This window comes from Peromyscus leucopus, chromosome X, assembly GCF_004664715.2.
Source record: "Peromyscus leucopus breed LL Stock chromosome X, UCI_PerLeu_2.1, whole genome shotgun sequence".
NCBI classification, from domain to species: Eukaryota; Metazoa; Chordata; class Mammalia; order Rodentia; family Cricetidae; genus Peromyscus; species Peromyscus leucopus.
In genome coordinates, this window is record NC_051083.1 from 59,901,275 (window position 1) to 59,923,081 (window position 21,807).

Here is a 21,807-nt window from a genome sequence, read left to right on the forward strand (position 1 = left end):
CATATGCCGATTTTTCCCAACTGAGAAGGGTCTGGGTAGGAAGAGCAACAGGCTTTAGGGTTTCAAAGTGAATACTGTGGGGGCCACACTGTAAAGAGAGCTCTTGAGTGCAGGCTTGAAAGAGATGAAGAAGCAAGCCATGTAGCTAAGGATCCAGGCAGAGGGACCGGTCAGCACCCAGCCCTTGAAATAAGGTGTGCTTGACAGGTTTCCAGGAGCAGCAAGGAGCCACGGGACAAATCTGAGACAGGAACTGAGGGCAGGAGGCTGATGAGACTGGTAGAGCTCAGATCATGAAAGGCCTTGTAAGCCAAGGTATGGACTTCGCTTTTCAAAATGGGGAATTAGTGAAGGGTCCTGAGCAGACAACAGAGGACCGGCTTATAGTTTTGAAGGGGTAGGGAAGAAAGAGAGGATCTTTGAAGGGCTATTTCAAGAATCCTCTGGTGCACAATGGCGCCTCATGCTAAGTTAGCAGTAGTGAAGGTGGTGAGATGTGGAGGGGCATCTTAGAGACATGTAACATGATGTCTCTCCCAAAACAGAGGTCCTTGGGACCTTCTCCTTTACCATGCTCAGATGCCTCAAGGGGGAAGTTGTATCGCTGAGTATCTGCCATGAGCCTTTCTCTGGCTTAGAGTCGTCCTGCATCTGGTCTTGAGTCGCACAGCTCTGAAGGAAACCCGGGGTGGATGTTGAGTGCCGCTCACCTGCTTGGTTAGATTCTTGGTTCTGTGAAGGGTCCATGAGAAAGGGGCTGAAAAGGGTATCGGGGTCAGTCTCTAAAACAGCCTGGGACCCAACCCAGAGAGTCTGGCTTTCATACTATTGGCACTGAGGAGGTGTAGTCATCTTCTAAACAGGGAGGGTGACTTGTCCCAAATGCCAACTGAAGGTAACTTTGGGGCAGAGATGGGCTGTCCGAACCTAGCCAGCTCTATGATTCACGCATGGTTCATCCCCTTCATCTCGACCGCCTGCTTGCAGCGCCAGGTCCACCTGTACACAGAGTAAATGGCTCATGATCTAAGTTCCCCTAAGGGCGTATGGGGACTTGGCCAGTGTAGAAAGGCCTGCTGGCCCAGATCTCCTCTTTATCTCACTTACTTCATTGTTCAGGACAGGAGTATATCACACCTTATGATGATGCAGGATCCTGTCAGGGATACTTGTTTGCTTTGGGTTCTGGTTTCATTCTTGAAACAAAGTCTCACTATATAGCCCAGGCTAGCCTCAACCTCACCGTCTTCATGCCTTGGCCCCCAAACTGCTAGGATTAGAGACTACTACTACTACTACTACTACTACTACTACTACTACTACTGACATTCTTGAGCAGCTTTCTCGAACCATCCTCATTTGGAAACAAAGCTCCATGTCCATAAACACTGAGAAAGATGGACAGAGCAGACACAGTACGGTGAGTAAAAGGCTGACCCAGGGACCTGGTGTTGCTGGTTCAAGGGGAGAAGAGTCACTGTGATGTCCAAGATTCCAGCTTTGTCTTAGTGGAAAGGAGGAATTTGGAACACAGGAGGAGGAACACTCTGTAATAACACCATTGGTGAAGGGGCCCATGGCAAGCAGGCCCCATGATGAGTAGTAAAGCCAGCTGCTGGTTTGGGAAATGTATTCTGTCAACCCTGGGTTTCCAGAAACTTGTTCCAGGGGAAATTGCAGCAGAGCAGTAAGGGGAATGCTGAACAGAAGATTCTGGACTCAACACACCATCTTGCAACAAAGCACTTAGATGGATGTGGTGGTACACACCTTTCATCACGGTACTCAGAAGGCAGAGGTGGTGGATCTCTGTGAGCTCAAGGACAGTCTGGTCTACATAGGGAGTTCCAGAACAGCCAGGACTGCATGGAGAGATCATATCTCACAAAACAAACAGAAGAACTGAGTGCCGGTTCTCTGTTAATCTATTTAACTTTGGAATTACATGAAAGATTGCCTTTGACAAAATGGTCAGAACTGAGTATTCTGTGATACCCTTTGGGAGTCCAATGGAACAAAGATTTGTACTTCTCCAATAAGAAGGGGCTGTTTCAGTGGTGAGCTGTGGGCCAAGTAAATGGAGACCCAGGACACTCCCAGGAACCAATGTCAAAGGCAGCAAATAGATCCTTGCTGAAAGGAAGAACTGCTCACTGGAGAGAAAGAGGACATGGAGCTTGAGTGATCACACCTTCCCTGCAACAAGCCACCCCTGACAGAGAGGCCTCATTCATGTCAAATCTGGCCCTGAGAAAGTGTATTGTTCCCAACATTTCATGCACTTGTTGGCCTGACCCTGCTCCCTAACCTCCCATTCTGCTGTGGGAACTCTCTGGGTGGTCCAGATCTCACTATTCTCCTAGCTAAGCTGCTAACACAGGCCATGGAAAGAGATGCTCACTGATATTTGTTATAAAAATGCCCAAGTACATGAAGGCTCAGCCGAGGAGACACTGAACAAGCCTCTTGGTTTCCTCATTTGTAAAGAGGAAATGATAAGCAGCAACAGATGGCCAGTCAGTTTGTGAACTGTAAAATGGTGTCCACATAGGCTACTTATGTCACTATCATTAAAAAGGAGGGAGAAAATAGTGAAGGACATTAAGGAAGACTCAAAGATAAAGTGATCCCATCACAGGATGGCCTTTCCTCTGAGAAGTATTATGTTGCAGGTGTTGGACACTGAGGAGTTCACACCGACAGTGTGAGCATTTGGAATATTCTAGCAGCTCTTTTTCCTATCTGTACAAAAAAAGACCATGTGCTCAGCATTGGCACATCTCTCCCCATCCTAACCTCATGGAAATGGCCAAGACTTCATAGTATCTTCCAATCCTTTCTCCCAGCCCTTGTATCATTTCTCTGCTCTATGCTCACAGATCCTTAGAGATTCTGAGAATGTTGTGTTGATTTTCCTGGGGAGACATGAACAAATGTTTATTGGCTCTAGATAATGCACCAAAGACAGAACCAAGAAAGCATTCCACCCAAGTTCAACTTGGTGGTTTTATTTGGCTTAGAGGAGCATGGATAAAGATTATCTATAGAAGTGTGAGTGACTCTGAAAAAGCTCTATCACCTAAAAGTTCCATCCCAGCATGGTTGATGATGTCATAGAAGCTACAGGTATGGAGACACACCTCCAGTTAACCTGCCTTTTATAATCGAGCACCTACTAAGACCACATAGAGTGGGGATAGGAGAGTGCGGTAGCTTCCAGGTGAGCATTCCTGCCCCTCCCTGCCTTCCTAGTAAGGAGTGCGAACAGCCCTATAACCATTGCCACAGAACTATCACCACATTGCTCCTGTGTTTTGTTGCTGTCACTTTAAGGCCAAGCACTATAACCCCTGCTCCATGATAGCTGATGGCCATGCATGCCCAAAGAAACAGCTATTCTCCAATAGCGGCACCAGCTCTCCAACTCAAAGCCACCACTCGAGATGGCCTGCCCATGGCCTTCGTTGAGCCCCTCCTAGTGAAAGCAGTCTTCCTGCTTTGGCCACAAGCCCAGCCCATACCAGTTCTGCTCTAGGACCCTGAAAACAAAATCAAAACTAAAGCCAGTCCTTCCCTTGCATAGTAATTTTCACTTCATCTAGGCATGGCTGTCAAGTAAAATACAGGAGACCAGCTAAATTTGAATTCCAGATAAAGCAGTGAATAGTGTTGTCTGAGTATATCCCATACAATATTCGGGATATATTTGCTCTAAAATATCACTGCCTCAGGAAAAAAATATTGTATAGGACACACTGATGTAAATAAATTGTTCACATAATATTCAAATTCAATAGAGTTCTATAGGTCCATTTGCTGAATTTGGCAACCCTATGAGTCCTGATCGCATGATCAAGACAAGTGGCACACTGAAAGTCGCATTGCGGAAGATCCCACTTAGTGGCTTAAGGAAGTTTGTAGATCACATGTAATACCTCAGCTGCCCCATTTCTCTAGTCCTTGTTCCCTGTTCAACAGTCTCCACTGTTTTGGGGAGTCAGGGTTCTTGCATGCCTGGCACCCATCCCCATATGCCCATGCTGTTCAGCCTTTATAAAGGGAGGGGGGCTTTTAGGTGCTCTGGTTCAAGAGCCACTTTTCCATTGCTCTCATTGGGCAAAATAAGAATGATCGGGGATAGAGGCCTGACAAAGAAAAGAAAAGAATAGTTTAATGATGTAGGGAGAGGCAATAAAGGTCCAACTCAGTTCAGAGGAGCCAACGTAAGCCCCTGGGGACTTAGGGGGCTGGAGATGGCTGTCTCCTCTACTCTGGAATGCAGGTTGGCATAAATGTTCCATGCCGTTCTACAGTTCCTGGTTTTCATCCATCTATTTGATTATAAATAAACACCTCAAGGTTATGGATTCATATCTATTTTATTCATTGTTACTTTTGTAGTACCTAGAATAGAGCCTAGCACATTGTACAGCCGACAAATGGTGGTAGAATGAATGGGCAAAGTGGGTCAAATCTAGGAACACAGTCAGGAACAAGGTTGGGGGTCAGTACAGACAGAAAGAGCTGTGGCCCTACTGCCCTAGGGACAGGTGGGAGGGTGAGGAAAGAGCAAATCCTCGGGGATTTACTCAAAAGCTGTCAGCGAGGGTGGCTCTCTGTTGCTCAATTAGCTGTACCTCCTTCCTCACATTCCAACACCTATACTCCAGTAATAGAACCCTCATCTGCCAGCTAAGACAGGGCTCTCCAGATGCCCATGAGCTGGAAGACTAGGACAGGAGGGAGTCTTTTCCTCACACCTCTGATCTTTGGGCAGAATAAAACCGTCCCTAATGAGGACGACATAGACATAATGATTTCGACAGGGCAATTTCTCAGTGGCTCTCTCGACACTCTTTTCAAGAGCTCACTGAAAGCCTCCCTTTGAAGTGGACTGAAAGGCCAGTGAAAACACTCCGGGACCATTATATGTCAAGTGAATGAAAACACTGGTACACGTCAGACCACTTTCTCTGGCTGTCTTTTAAGACCTCCTCTACCGGGGTTGATAAAGTGGTGAGTGCAAGAAAGAAGATGTGGGATTGTGGAATGGGGAGCAGGAGCTATGGGCCAGGGAATGGGGTGTGGCACAGGAAAAGAATCGCCACTTATTACTGACTTCCTTAGAGCCAGGACACATAATGTGGTCATCATAGTCCCTTGCAAGACAGACATCCAGTCTCCAGCCACTCCCATCTCCCTGACTGGCAAACGTCACCCTTAATCAACAAGGTGGCCTATACTATTTCCAGCACTTCTTATTAGAACAAAAAAGTTGAATTCTCTAATATCTATTCCTTATTAGAAGTTCAGTTCAGAGAAAGGCCTAAAGAGCAGACAGCTCATCTATTGCAGGTTATATAGGCAAAGCCTGAGCTAGGGAGGATTATTAGACTATACTTTCCATACGGGCGAGTATGCTGAAAGAGGAAACTTCAGTGCAGAGCTATCGAAGGCATATTGGATATTACAATAATTATGGTTTCCTTAACACAAAAGATGGAGGGTAAAGCTCAACATTGCAAAGCTGGCGAGTTTGTTTTGTTTTGTTTTGTTTTGTTTTTTCACTTCAGGCCACAGAAACAAATCCACACAATGAAGTCTGGCATTTACAAAGACCTCAAGGATCTGTCATCCCTTCTGCAGAATATGATGAAGTAACTTGATTGCGGCAGACAAATACCATATATGTGACCACTGGCATTGAGCTATCAAAGCCCAAAAGATTTCTCTTTCAGGATCAACATAATCATTTTCTAAAATAGTGTTAGAATCATTTTAAGTCATGGCATTTCTTTGAAACATTAATGGCAAGAAAGGAAGGTGTTTACCATTTCTATTTAAAAGAAAGAAGATTAAGTTGGGTAGGTAGGGAGGTAGGTAGAACGTAGGAGAAGTTAGGGGAGGGGAAACAGGATCAAAATATATTTCATGAATGAAAGAGATACCATGATAGAGGGAGACATCATGGGGATAGGGAGAAACCGGGTGCCAGGGAGGTTGTCAGGAATCCACAAGGACGACCCCAGCTAAGACTACTAGCAATAGTGGAGAGGATGCCTGAACTGGCCTTCCCCTGTAATCAGATTGGTGACTACCCTAACTGTCATCATAGAACCTACATCTGTAACTGATGGAAGCAGATGCAGAGATCCACAGCTAAGCACCAGGCTGAGCTCTGGGAGTCCAGCCGAAGAGAGAAAAGAGGGATTCTATGAGTAAGGGGGTCAAGATCCTGATGGGGAATCCACAGAGATAACCAAACCAAACTAGTGGGAACTCAAGAAATTTAGACCAACAGCTGTGGAGCCTACATGGGATTTAACTAGGCCCTCTGCATAAGCGAGACAGTCGTGTAGCTTGATCTGCTTAAGAGGCCCCTTGGCAATATGATCAGAATCCATCCCTGGTGCGTGAGCAGGCCCTTTTGGAGCCCACTTCTATGATGGGACTCTTTGCACAGCCTTGAGGCAGGGAGAGGAGCTTGGACTTGCCTCAACTAAATGTACCTCCCCATGGGAGGCCTTACTTTCTTGTAGCGGGGAATGGGTGGTAGTTTGGGAGGAGGAGGAGGGTGGAAGGATGAGAGGAGGGAAAAGGGAGATCTTTGGTATGTAAAATGAATTTAAAAATTTCTTAATAAAAATACACAGAAAAAATGAATAGAAAATTTCTTAATAATAAAAAAGAAAAAATTCAAAAAATATATATTGCATGAAAAAAGTTTAGATTAAAAACTAGAGTAGAAGAAAGAGGGCCAGTGAGATGGTTCAGTGACTACAAGGGCTTGCCACCAAGCCTGATAAACTGAGTTCAATCCCCCAGCATCCCTGGAAAGGGGGAAAGAGAAATGACTCCACAAAACTGTTATCTGACCTCCACATGTTTCGTGGCACTCACACCTCACTACACAGAAAGAAATCAATGTAATTAAAATAGGAGGAAGAAAGATGAACTAGAAATCCTTTTACAACTAAACAGTATGTGTAAAACAAACATAAGAGGGGTCTTAAACGTAGAAAGAAGGTAGAGCACCTATAGGTCTCAGGATGAGAGGAATGGCAGGAAGGAATGGCAGCAGTCTTCTCTTTTTTTTTAACCTGTGTCAGATTTGGAGTTGAAAAACATAGTGACCGAAAAACTATTAACAAACATAGACAAAAAAAAAACCCCACAAAAGCCTGTTCTCTCTAGCCTAAGAATTAATATATATATATATATATAATTTCTATAAAATTACAATATATATATATATATATATATATATATAATTTGCAAGACACAAAATTTGCAGCCAACAACCACCCTAATTCAGCCCAAACTGGAGAAAAACCCGTGGGCTCACCCACATCTATACATAACACCCATGCCAGCAAAGACCAACAGAGGAGCCTAGACTCCTCCTCATGAGGCTGTATGACAAGTCTCAACACTTTCAATCCTCTGACAATATGGAGACAGAGAAGGTCAAGTCTGGAGCAGAAACTATCATGCCCGCAGCTGGTAATGGGCCCACCCATACACACTACACTGGCAGACACCAGGAGCTTCCATCTCCGGTCCATCTTGAAGTAACGAATCTGTCCCTTCTCCCTTCTAAGGCTGTAGAAGAGGAGACTTAGTGGAGAGTTTTGACTTTCACTGCCTTAAGACCCTATTGCTGAGAACACCACACATTTTATTTGCAGAACATAGAGAAATCAGTCGGGGAAACTTCCTCCATGATGGATAGCTTTCATAGTTCTAGAGGGTGCTGTGCAAACTTCTGGGGGACAAAAATAATGATAGTCTTACCAGGTGTTGGATCGCACATGCTATGATACCAAACTGCCAGGAAATATTTGCTCACTAGTACAATAATACCATGATGGATATGTGGTAACCAACCATTTTCTCATTGGATTTGAGGCCTACGTCATAGGAGGAATCTTTGCCTTGTACCAAGAACTTAGTCAAAAACCTATGGCTTTGGAGGTCATAGACACTATGGGGGAACCTACTATCATTATTTTGCTAAGTGGTCACGTTATCAAGCTGTCTTCTAAATACTTATACCTATATCCATAGATCTGTGTTGTTCTCAACCTTGGTCACAGAAGCATCTATTTGTAGTGAGTAGAAGTTAATGTAGAGCGTCTCAACTAGTCTGAGTGATGAGAATTAGTGACTAAGTGCTCAGCTCTAAATGAATCATCCATAATAAACAGCCCCCATCCCCAGGGCTCTAGGAACATCATAGAAGAGGAAGGGGAGAGGAAGTAAGAGCCTGTTCATGGGAAGAGGAGTGAGGAAATGCTGTCTTTCAGACATCACACGGCTATTGCACTCAATGAACTCAGAGCAGCTGTGGTTACCTGAATAAGACGTACAAAAGATCTTGATCAAGGAGCTTGATAAAGCGGTCAAAATTCCAGCATGGCTGGGGGGACAACACATCCCAGCTGCGGAGCTACTAGCAGTTGATGGCTTCTGAGGAGGGAAAGAAACTTCTCCTTGGAGGTATGGTCACTGGTAGGTTGCCCAAGTTCCAGTGAGTGATATCACACTCATTTGCCATGCATTTTTGAGAAGCACTGAGAGAAGCCAGTGAGATACTAAAAGAAGACCTGAAGTTGGGAGGCGAATGTGTTGAGGACAGTCCAGGGCGATGGGCTCCATCCTCTCAAATCAGGAGCCAAAATAAATGTTTCCTCTAGGTCACTTTAGCCAGGCAATTTATGAGAGCAGGGGAGGAAAAGTAACTAATGTAAATGCCAGCCATAATCACTCAACACTAGAAATTCATAGGAGTAAATCAACAAGATACATACAGATTTACATGCTGAGAATGATAAAGTGGGAGACGAGAGGATTCTAAAATCTACACAGAAAGTTGAAGGGACTAGAGCACTGAAATAACTTAGAGAGAAGAAGAAAGTTAAAGGCAATAGTTTACCTGATCCTAAGACTTTCTATACAGTACAATTAGTCAAAACTGTCCGGTGGTGTTGGAGGGGTAGACTTCCAGATCATTCCTTGTAAAAGAACAGAGCTCCCAGAAACAGACTCACAAAAATATGTCCAACAGCCACCACCTGGGGCCATGTTGGTATTCAAGGGCCATCCTGCCATGGGGGCCATGCCAATCTGAGTAGCCTGTGCACCTACCTGGGGTCATAGTAGCATCCTGGCCCAGGCTGCTACCATATCTGGGTCCACAGTTCTACCATAGCCAGGGTCTGTGTCAATGTTTCCAGTCCATATTGCCACCAGGGGACACTTGCATGTCTTGGCTCTGGGTTGCAACCTGTGACCATGTTTGTGTCTGAGGGCTGTGCTCCCACCAGAGACATGCTGATATGAATGGCCTGCACTGTCACCAAGGACCATGGTGTCTGACCAGGGATGCTGCCATGGGCCATGTCTGGGTTGTGGCCCTACAGTATCCAGGGTCTGAGTTGATATCCATGGCTCCTGTTACCACTGAGGGCCATGCAGATGACCGGGGTCTGGTCAGCCACCTGAGACCATGTCGGTGTCCAAGGATCATGCTGCTGCCAGGGCCATACTAATCTGGGGGACCACTGCTGCCACCTGGAGCCATGAAGATATCCAGGTCCAGGCCGCTGCCTATGGCCATATATGGGTCTGTGTCCCTGCAGTGGCCAGGATCTGGGGTTGTGTCTGTGGCTTCTGTTACCACCAAGGGCTCTGCAGATGCCTAGGGTCTGGTCAGCCATTTGAGATCATGTTGGTGCCCAAGGGCCATGCTGCCACCAGAGCCATACTGATCTGGGTGGCCTGTGCTGCCACTGGGCATGGTGATGTCTGGGCCTGAGTTGATGTCTGGGTCCATGGACCTGCTGCATCTGGGGTCTGTGATGATGCCCATGGCCCATGCTAGCACAAGGGGTCATTGGAACCATACTATGCTGAACTAGCTGCAATCTTCACTGGGATAGCAGACCCTGCCCCCTTGCTGGATACTGCAGCAGGAGAGATGGCCCTGCCCCTCAGGGGAGAGCTCAGCCCCACACTCAGGAAAGATGGCCCCATCCCTCACCACAAGTATGCACCTCACTTGGGCAGCACACTAGAGCCAGCCCTGAGGGCATGAGAGCAGTAGAGCTGACCCTGCCCTTCTTGTCTGCCATATGGTGGAATGGGTGAGAGAAATATACCTTCCCCTCCCCCCCCCTCTTGCCCCTTGCTACCTATGGCAGGTGAGAGAGCTGGCCATGGTCAGGAGAATGAGAGAACTAGCCCTGCCCCTCACCAGCTCCAGCACACAGGAGAGTGGGCCCTGCACCCTGCCTGGATAGCACATGGAGCTGATCCTGTTGTCAGGGGTGCAGGTGAGCCATCCCTGAAGGCTTGAGAGCAGGAAAGCTGACCCCCCCTCTCCTTGTATACCCCTTACAGCAATCAGGAGAGAGGGCCCTGAACTTTGCCTGGGCAAAACAGTAGAACTGGTCCTGGTGGTGTAAGTGTGGGTGATGAAAGGTCTGATAAGTGGTGCTGGTGGTGGCACAAGCCACGGCCACGACTACCTGGTTACAAAGAGCTTTATTGGGAGGAAGAGGGGGGAGAGGAGAGAGGAGAGCCAGGCCTGGAGAGAGAGAGAAAGATGGTGGGGTGGGGGGAGAGGGGAGAAGAGCAGAGAGAGCAGAGGGAGCGTGGGGTTTGCATCTGGCTTTTAAGGTGCAGATTGTGTGACCACACCATGCATACCTAGTTGCCAGCACCCACTGATGACATAAGACTCAAGACCTGGAACTGTGCATGTGCAGTCATGTAGCTGGAGTGAGAGCAGAATTCTAACATTCCAGACTTTTTGCTTATTATAAAAAAGCGAGTGACTAGGAATAGGGGTGTTATTTCTCCCAGAAAAACTGCTTCCAGCTGACTTGGTGAGTGTCGCTTGGCTCTTGGGGGGATAGGGAAGGGAGCTTCTGAAGCAGATCCGACCTGTCCAGATGGATTTAAGCTGGTTTCTGGAACTTAGGAAAATTTTTGAACATGTTAAGAAGCAGCTATGAGAAAATTAGTGAGCACTATAGTGTTTAGTACTCTGCTTATATTGGTTAGTGTTAATGAGAGAGACAGAGAGAATGGAACATGTTTTTAATTTTCATAACCTGAGATAAGCTTTATCAGAGACAGATTATTTTATGTACCTGTTTCCTTTACTAGTTTAGCATCCAGGAGACACAGGGGATCAATTGTTGAGAGCATTTAACAGTAATAGGTGGTTATATTAAAGTCAGTTTTTGTAGAGCCCAGACACTTTTGGATCTGGGGGCATAAATACCTTTTAAATGTTACAGTTCCTTACTTGATGATCTCTGGACTCCAGTTCTGTGGTGATCCTGTAACCATTAGCTGAGCAGTTAATTAGAAGAGGAAACCAGGAAAAGAATAGCTTGTGGGGTGAGAACTCATTCTTTTGGAATTAGGGACAAGGCAGAGATCAGGGCCCTGTCTGTGTGCATGAGGAGGAGAAGCACTTCTGACCAGTCTGGAGTGAGGTACATGGAGGGAGCAATGAAATGCAAGCTCCTATCTTAGTTGGAAAATCTCTTCCCATTAAGTAACCCTGAAAGTGCAATTAAGTCTGAGGAGGGGGTAAGACTGTCCTCCTTATCCCAACAATAGGTAAATGAGAAGAGGTAAGACCCCAAAACTCCCAAGACAAGCTGAGTGGCTCTGGTGTCCAGAAGGAAATAAATGGATTGCTTCCATGCTGCATTCAGGGTTCCCTGCAAGTGAGCCTGTGGCCAAGCCTAGGTCTGCTGAAGGTCTTAGCTTGATGTTCCCTTGCCCCTTGGTGCCTGGGTACAGTCAGATGACCAGTTGTCTTTCTAGGTAGCATTCTGAACAAGGCTCAATTGATGGCCTGGCAGGGCACGCACTAGGCCACATGGCCTCCCCTGCACTTAAAACAGAGACACAGCAGCTTTTGGGAGCCAGCCGGACACTTGGGCATTTTTACCTCTCCTCTGGTACACCTTAAATGCCACAGATGAAACTTCCACCTGTGGGGTCAGGAGCCTTGCTCTCCAGATGCGTAAGTTAAAATTAGTCCTTATATCGGGAAGGTCTGGGAGACAAGAGATAGATTTTATTCCATGTCTTCATTTTTTTTTTTTTTTTGATGTCTGCTGGCTTAAGGACAGCTTTAGGAAGACCTGCCAGGAGGCAGGGTGTGAACTGATCCTGACTACTGTGATCCCCATGTGGGTTCTGATCCTAAACTTATTTGCATGTATCTTAGCCTGCTTTCAGACCCGTCTGTGCCTCTCAGGGCAGCTTGAGAATGAGTGGGAGGAGTTAAGGTGAGTTAAAGCCCTCCCAATACTGGAGAGTGGAGAGCAGAAGTCAGATAGACAGAAGTGTTTGCACATGGCAGAGAAAGAATCAGAAATGGAGAGGGAGAAGGGTTCAGAGCTTTGGTAGAAAGCTTGGGGATAAGGTAACTCTTTTCATTTGCTGATTTGCTGGTAGAAGTTAGATAGTTCCCATGAAATATTGGCGTTGAAACAGCCAAATTTACTGGTATCTTTCCCTATGTCCCATGGCTGCAGCACCAAGAGAGAAAAAATAAAAAATTAAAATAAAAAAAAAAAAACGGGATCAGACTCCAGTCCCAGGCGTCCCCAAGGTTGGAGAAGGATCTATGAATCAACACAGGTTACTACTCCCCGCTTTGTCGAGAGGAGTAAGGGCTAGGAGCATACACAGCATGAGGACCCCCCAGGGGTCTGACAGCATTGACCTCCTCATCAAGAGAGAGAATGAGTCAGTGCCAGCACAGCCCGAGGACCCCCCAGGGGGTCTGGCAGGAGAAATATAGCTCAGGCTGCATATGCAGAGTGAGCGGAATTTCCTATCTGAGTCCACGGCACCAATGAAAGGTCTGATAAACAGCGCTGGTGTCAGTGCTGGTTACCAGTGGAAAAGTCATGAACCATGGCCAAGACTACCTAATTACAGAGAGCTTTATTGGGAGGAAGTGGGGGAGAGGAGAGAGGAGAGCCAGGCCTGGAGAGAGAGAAAGATAGTGGGGTGGGAGAAGAGGGGAGCAGAGCAGAGAGAGCAGAGGGAGCGTGGGGTCTGCATCTGGCTTTTAAGTTGCAGATTGTGTGACCACACCATGCATACATATTTGCCAGTGCCCACTGATGACATAAGACTCAAGACCTCGAACTGTGCATGTGCAGTCATGTAGCTGGAGTGAGGGCAGAATTCTAACAGATGACCAGGATCTGAGGACCTAGAGCAGGAGAACTGGCCCAGCTCTTTGCTGCAGGCTACATTGGGTAAGCTAGCTGGAGCAGGGCTGGAGTGCTCATCATAGTAGTAATGATGAGGGAAAGACTGCAGGCTGACCAACCCAGCTACCACCCAGGGCCAGAACCAGAGCTATGAGTTAGCCCACCCCAACATCCACCTCATCTATGAATTGTTGGAACAGGTGAAGGGGATAAACCTACAGATCCAAAACAGCAGGATCTCCATGACACAGGACAACAACAGGATATCTAAGAGGAGCCCCAGTGAGAGCCCATTGTTGGTAGTGAAGCAGAAGCCAGAGGCTTCGAGCCAGTCCAATGACTTGTGGCAACGAACACTTGCAAGTGAAGATGAATGGACTAGAGGGTAAACTGTGAGACTCAATGGGACACACTGCACCTTCCACAAAAGATTCCTCTCCTTTTTTGTTTTGTTTTGTCTCTGTTTTGTTTGGCTTTAGGTTTATCTTTTAAATTTGGTTTTGATTTGGAGGTGGGGGTTGCAAGGGCAGATGCAAGGGAGATAAGGGGGATTGGAATAGATGGTGTGAAATTCACAAAGAATCAATAAAAGTTAAAAAATATACCCAATTGATTTTTGAATATTTTTTTAATATTTTTCAACAAATGACTTGGAGGCTGTTAGATAGGCCTTGACAAAACCCCAAAATCAAACCAACACAAAAATGTAAGGTCTAAGTTTTCAAAACCAAAGTACAAAAACAAAGTCAAAACACATTACCTGTAATCCCAGCATTTGAGAAGGAGGCAGAGGCAGACAGATTTCTGTGACTTCAAGACCTGCCTGGTCTACAAACCAAGTTCTAGGACAGCCAGGACTGTCTTGAAACCCTGTCTTGAAACACTTCCCCCTACCCCAAAATCATTAATCTAACTTTAAACCTGAAGCTGTAAATCTCTCAGTTAAATAAAAAGACAAATTTACCTATCTCAGAGTGTTTTTGCAGAGTGCTGGTGGTAAAACCGCAGGGAGGTATACATGTACCTGTTCAAACACTATCTATACATGTGCTCCAACAGTATGGCTGAGCTACTGCAGCCGTATTTTTTTTACCACTGAAGAAACTTCATCTGTTCCCTGTACTGGCTGCACTAATTTGCATTCTTACCAATGATTTGTATGAGCTCTGTTTTCTTGATATCTTCCATATTGCTATTGTTTCTCTAATTGATAATAAACATCTTAGTAGGTGTGCTATGGTACTACAGTGGGATTTTAATTCGTGTTTCCTCCACAACTAGTAATATTAAGCACTTTACATGGAACTTTTGTTATTTGCATGCTTTCTTTGGGAAAAAGTCTCTTTGGACCCTTTGCACACTAAAATAAAGTCACGATTTTTGTTGTCAATGTGTTATAGAAAAAAATAAATATGAAATATATATATATGTATGCACATGTGAGTGTATCTCTGTATATGTGTGCATGTGTTTGTGCAGTGTTGAGGACCAAACCGAAGGCCTTGTGAATTTTAAACAAGGTACCTTATCTTTCAGCTAAACCTGTAGCCTTCACCCAGAAACTAATAATGTGTTTTCAACACACATATACTTTACAATACTTTTCACATTCTGTAAAATGACTTTATGATTTTGTTACTGTTATAAAGGTGAGGAAAAAACTTCCACATATAGGGCCAACTGATACTCTACAAGCATACCAAAAGTACACAATATGGGAAAGATGTGATACTAAACAAACTCGGGGGTACTGAATATCTGCATGCAAAACAAAGTAATTTATCCATCATATTATCCTAAAAACAAATAGCAACTCAAGGCAGAGTAAAGATTTAATATAAAACCTTAAACTGTAAAACTCCTAAAAAATATATAAAAACTTTCATGGCATTGTGCTTTGTGGTGATTTCTTGGTTATCACACACACACACACACACACACACACACACACACACACACACACTCGCACAGAGGCAATGAAAACAAAAAATAAAAAATTGGGGATTACATACAATAAAATAGTGTGTGTGTGTGTGTGTGTGTGTGTGTGTGTGTGTAGCTTGGTGTTCTTGTGGGACTCCTAATAGTGGGAGGAGGGGCTGTCTCTGACTCTTTTGCCTGCTTTTGGGATCCTTTTCCTCCTACTGGGTTGCCTTGTCCAGCCTTAATATAAGGGGAAGTGCCTAGGCTAATTGTAACCTGATATTCTGTGTTTGGTTGATATCCCTGCCTGCCCTTTTCTGAAGGGAAAAAGGAGGAGCAATGTATCTGGGGGAGAGGTGGTCAGGATGTAGTTTATGAGAGGAATATATAAATAAATGAGAGAGAGAGAGAGAGAGAGAGAGAGAGAGAGAGAGAGAGAGAGAGAGAGAGAGAGAGAGAGAGAGAGAGAATGAGGGGACTATCAAAATGTCTCAGTGGGTAAAGGAGCCTGAAGCAGTTCTAATAACCTGGACCTACATGATAGAAGGAGAGAACTGACTCCCACAAGTTATCTTCTGACTACCATGTGTGCACAATGACATGTGTTCAAGTACACACACACTAAGTAAATAGAAATTTTTTTAATTTTGTCTTTGTATAAAAATGCTTGCCTCATAAGCCTGACATGACCTGAATCCAATCCCCAGAACCCACAGCAAAAGGGAAAAACAGCTCCACAGAACTGTCTCTGACTTCACAGATATCTTCACAATGGCATATGCAGGCCCATGCACAGATATCCCCACCACACACACACACACACACACACACACACACACACACCACCACCACCACCACCACCACCACCACCACCACCACCACCACCACCACCACCAGCAACACTAACAACAAATAAAAAATTTAAAAGATGACCATCAAGGTACAGCACTTCCCTATTATATGCAAGGCTCTGGGGCTCATCTACGGTACTAAAAAAAAAAAAAAAAACAAAAAAAAAAAAACCAGTAGACATGAGGATATTAAAGCCGTAATGAGATTATCATGACATTTACAGTAGTGTAAGCTTTTAAAAAGTGACAACACCCAAAAGCTGGTAAGAATGCAAAGAAACTGGATCATTCATTCACTTCTAGTGGAAATGGACCAGCTACAGCCTTTCTGGAAAACAGTTTCTTTAAAAATAATATACACTTAGAATATGTCACAGTAATTTCATTCCTGGGCATGCTGTCCAGAGAAATGAGGACTTACATTCACACAAAAGCCTGTATATAGGGTGGAGAATATACTTCTGTTGTAGTGTTTGTCCTATATGGTTGGTTTTTGGTTTTTCTGAGATAGGGTCTCAACATACCCCAGGCTGGTCTGGAACTTACTACATCTCCCAGGATGACCTTGAAAGTTTCAATTCTCCTGCCTCTACCTCACAAGTACTATGTTTACAGGCTTGTGTTAGCAAATCTGGTTTTCAAGTAGGGAATGGGGCAGTATCGAAAAGGCCAGTTTGGGAACTCTAAGGACAAAGACACAGATTATCGTACAATAAAAGCATATTTGAAAGAGGGTTTTTTTTTTTCCCGCCGAACTTTTGCAGCAATCTTCTGAGACATACTTTTTTGAAAACAATCAGGAAGAAGTGACCTGATGAATACTGGCTTGTGATGGTTCCTGAATATTTTAGAGAGCCCATTTAGGGAGATGGGGCCCAGAAGAAGGGGCATTTGGCTGATTTCTGTTAGTACTTCTTTGTAGTGTGTGCCTCTGAAGAGGGTGGTTGTTGCCGTCTTACACGGAGATGGAACTCATCGGTTTTGAAACATAAATTAAAAGGACTCTGTGTTCCCAAGAATGTAAGGAAATGTCTTTGTTCTGATACACAAAGATTAAGAGTTCGCTGGTCAAGAGACCTGAAAAACTAGAGAAAGCCACACTGCCTCTTGGACACAAAGAGAAATGCCAAGTTCAGGGTCAGAACATATTCAGCTGATAATATTTATCATGTGGTTATCAAGCATGGCCTGTGTCTGTGTTCTGTCCAAACTTGGAAAAGAAGTAGGGAGTAAGAGTGACTGAAAAATTCTACAAGTCTAATTATGGCACACATTGTAGAAAGGCAGACTCCTAGGAGCGACTTTTGAAGTCCATTAAAAACCAGAGGCGTGAGGTGCTACGGGGTCTAATGAGAACATACTTAGGGGTTCTTGAAGGCCAGTCACAAAGGCAGGCGTGTCTGGGGGGCGTGGCCTCGAGGCAGTAGCCAATAGGAGAGAGGGCTGTGAGTAGGGAGGGGGCAACCAGCCTCTGAGGCAAGCAGAGTGCCACAGCGACCTCAGGCAGAGGATCTGTGAGGCTGTCTGGTGGTTTGAACTGTTCCAGTTTCCTCCAAACTTCAATTCCCACTTTCCACTGGGATGATGGATGACACTGAGAATGATTTCCAGCGGGTCATCCGCCGCCACTATCGCGAAAGAAGAGAGCTGCAAGGTCACATCCAGGCCTTGAAAAGTTCTGTCCCAAAGAGTGACAAGAACAGAAGAAGGCGGTTGCTTGCCGACGTTGCTCGCCTCGAGGCCGAGATGGAGCAGAGGCACCAGCAAGAGCTGGAGAAATTTGAAGATCTTGACCCCAGCTTGGAATCGGTTACAGCCGACCTCACCAAGATGAATCTTGAGAATCTGCCTCCACGCCCCTCGAAGGCCCAGAAAAGGCGCGAGCGAAGAGCTCACATGGAGAGACAACACCAGGAGAGGATGCCTGCGGCCCGGGCCCAACAGCTGGCCACCTTCCGCCGTGAGGAGGAAGAGAAGGTCACTGCCATTCTGGGGGCCAAAAACCTGGAGATGAAGACCATCCCTGCCGATGGCCATTGTATGTACCGTGCCATCCAGGACCAGCTGGTGTACTCGGTGACGGTCGAGAGCCTTCGCTATCGCACGGCCTACTACATGAGGAAACACGTTGATGACTTCTTACCTTTCTTCACTGAGCCCGAGGCTGGCAACTTCTACACCCGTGAAGACTTCCTGAGGTACTGCGATGACATCGTGCACAGGGCATCGTGGGGCGGCCAACTGGAACTGAGAGCCATGTCGCACATCCTGCAGACCCCCATCGAGGTGGTACAGGCCAACTCACCCATCATTGTTATTGGGGAGGAGTACACCCGGAAGCCCCTCACACTGGTCTATCTGCACTATGCCTGCGAGTTCGGAGAGCACTACAATTCAGTGAAGCCCATCGAGACCCCTGGCACCACTGGAGGTATGGCACCACGCCTGTTCTAGAAGTTTCCAGCAGTCACCAGCCACAGACCTCTGCCCTAGACGCCATGTTTCTTCCGCGCTTGACACCACAGATGCTGGGAGAACTGAAACAGCTATGGCGTTTCTCCGTTTCTCGGTAGGAGCGGTTGCTTTTTCCTTGGCTGGTTTATTTTTTTCAAGATTGACTTAACTCTTGAAGTCTACCCTTTCCAAGTCCTGCCCTATTTTGTTTGTTGTTTTGTTTTACTACTCAGTTATTTGTGTCTTTTTGGGGGTGGGGGTCGGGGCTTAAGCACAGAAGAAAAATACCTCCTTGGGACACCCAAGAGGCTTACGTTTCATCAGGTCTACCTTGGACCTTAGGTACCTTTGCCCTGTTTGCGTTTCAGTTACCATTAGGCTGAAAATGGAAGTTTTGGACTTTGCCATTGTTTACCTGGATTTAAATAAATGTAGTAGAAAGGTTCGGTTTCTGGGATTTTCCCTGTATATCTATCAACCCACTTGATAAAAGTGGAGTTTGTGAGACTGAAGTGATTTATGAGTGTTTTTCATTGTGTTTTCCATGGGGGGGGGACGCCACAGCTGGCAGTTTGGTTTGCTTTTAACCAATGTTAGAATGCCTGGGTTATAAACAAGTCTTCAGTAGTAATTTGATTGTTTTGTTTTTCATTCAAACTTGTGAAACTGCAAATGGATTTTAGTTGCAAATGGATTTTAGTTGCTCAATGTTTTCTAAGCTTTAAAAATGAGTTTTCAAATTTAAAAGCTAAATGTAACTGTTAGATACAGAAAATCAGTTTAAATGAGCCAGTAGGCCAAGTGAGGGTTACCTCAAAGATGTGGAAGACATGAACTTAGTGACTTTACTTAATTTTTAGAGAGAAAAAAATATTTTAAAAGCAATTTGGGGAAGTTATAAAGTAGTTGATGCAGTTTTGTGTAAAAGAAAACAGTGAATAATATAGCTGTTTCTGTTAAAGATTTCTTGATGTCCTGAATGTGCCAAAAGAAGAGCAAGAATGGAATGATTTGCAGTAATTTTTAAGGTTAATCATCAAGTCCTGTATTTCGGTGAAGTTACTTAAATTCATTTTGAAAAACCTTTGTCCCTTCCAAATGTTCTCAAATAATATATGTAAGTTCAAAAATGTTTAAAAACGATTGTGCAGTGTGTTAAAAATAAAAGCAGCTTTTGAAATACCTGGTTTGCATTTCTTGTGTAGCTGACTTAGTCCATATGAAGTTTGTATCCCAAATGGCCTTCAGTAAAGGGCTCCTGAAGAATGGAGCAGGTTGGGGGTGGGGGGACAGATGAGGCTTTGGGTAATAACACCTGCAGTCTTGGTGGTGGCCTGGAGTGAAATGTTTCCCAGGCTGAGAATTTCAGGAGGAATTTACACTAAGGATGCCCTAGGCAGATGTTTCACTTGGTGAAACATATGAAAGGGCTTCCTTTAATATTCTCTCCTGGGTTTGATAAAGAGCCCTGACTTCCCAGACCTCAGCCAGGCCAGGCTACATTGCAGTAGTGGAAGAAATGCTACTATAGTCTACTTCAGGATGCTTCCAAAACACCAATAGGGAAGTCCTGGAGGATAGCTCTCACCATGGAAACAGAAAGTTTCAGCTAGCCAGTCTCTGACAAACAATACAGTATTGGGGTACATTATGAGAAAACAGCCTTTTATAGGGTCAGAAACACTGGGGAAGGGATCGTGAGTTGGGGAGGAAGGGGGGGCAAGCTTTGGAGGGGAGGCATAGGCTGGGGAAGGGAAAATGTGCTTGGAAAAGAGATGTTATCTACAGGAGGAGGCCTGGCTGGGAAGGAGGCTGAAGGCTGAGGACAGAGACAGTCTAGGGAAAACTTTCAGAGGCTGGAGTTGGAGGTGTCAACAAGCTGAATAAGTGGGCAAGTTGAGAAAGAGGCCATAAAGTGTTTTTTTTTGTTTTGTTTTGTTTTGTTTTGTTTTGTTTTGTTTTGTTTTTTGTGTATGTGTGTGCGTGTGTGTGTGTGTGTATTTTAAAGAAGCCTGGCTAGAGGAGACTATGGATGGGGTCTAGGGAAGGGGCCTAACTAAGGATGTGAGTGAACGCTATTGGACTATAGAAATGAAAAAGGGGCTTCATGGGGTGGGCTACGTAGAGTGGGAGTAGGGGGTCTGTTTGGCTAAGGCAGGGGATATTGATGGACAGTGGCTCTGACTGACTCGAGGCAGCACACGGTGACAAGAAGGGGGCCTGGCTAAAGGTCAGAGACACAGACACTGGCTGGTGAAGGATTCTTGGTAGAAGAGGTGAGTCAGCCGGGGTGAGTAATGTAGGGAAGGGGGACCAGGTTTGGGAAGGGAAACTGGCAGCAAACTACACTGCATCTGGGGAAGGGATCCTTGCAAAGGGTGGCATTGTTTGGATAACAAGGCAGGAAACTGGGCTTTACAGGGAAGGCTGTCCAGCTGTGGGCAGAGGAATGGGCCGGTAACTGAGCGACTCACTGAAGTAAGAGGCCAGGTTGGATGGGTACAGCAGATGATGAAGAGTCCATGGCTCTTGAATGGGGAAATGATCAAGACAGGCAACCTGGTTAGGACAGGGGCACCTGCTAAGGACACTTTCTGAGGAGGGGTTTCTGGAATGAGATGAGACCTTCCTGGGGAAGGAGGATTGGCTGAACAACCAATCAGCATGGAAGAGGACTGGATCAAGGGATCCTGACAGGTAAAGGCACCACAAGGCTTGAACGGTTGCTGCAGGCTGATACAGGGACACAACTTTGGGGAAAGGGTGTTGGGGAGAGGAAAATAGCCCAAGATGGGATAAAGGTATCTGAGGTCCCTGTTGGGAAATTGGGCCTGGTTAGAAAGGAGGCCTAGTTTGGCAAGTGACCCAGACTGGAGAAGTCGCTATTCTGTGAAAGGTCATGGAGGGAGAAGAGAACCTGTCTCAGTCTGGGGTATATATATAAGGATGCAGGCTCAGGTGGGCAGAGGAGCCAGGGTACAGGAGTAGCAGAGCAAGGACCATAGGGAAGCAGAGGTAGCCTAGGGAAGGAGACCCAGCTGGGTAGGGAAGCCGAGGGACAGAGCTCTGGGCAGGGTAGGGAGGGGAGGCCTTAGCTGGGTAAGGGATCATAAGGTGGGGTAAGGACTGGTTTAGCGAAAGGCTGAACAATGAAAGGATGCTTAATTGAATTAGGAGCTCAAGGACCAGGAAGGTGAGCCTGACTGTTAAGGAAGGAAAAGCCTGCAGAAAGGGTCCTTCCTAGCAGGTAAATGGCCTGCCTATTTCGAGATGGAGAAACCCTGTCTCGAAAAACAAACAAACAAAAAGAACCTAGAACCACTAAC

The 21,807-nt window shown here is 45.6% G+C and overlaps 1 protein-coding gene across 1 annotated transcript; it reads left to right on the plus strand.

Annotated features, from left to right (window-relative positions):
• Positions 1–17,498: 17,498 nt before the first annotated feature.
• On the plus strand, positions 17,499–19,615 carry Otud6a (OTU deubiquitinase 6A). The gene has a single exon (XM_028883926.2). It carries the CDS (start codon positions 17,609–17,611, stop codon positions 18,479–18,481), a length of 873 nt encoding a protein of 290 aa, XP_028739759.2. The 5' UTR covers positions 17,499–17,608; the 3' UTR covers positions 18,482–19,615.
• The last annotated feature ends 2,192 nt before the right edge of the window (positions 19,616–21,807 follow it).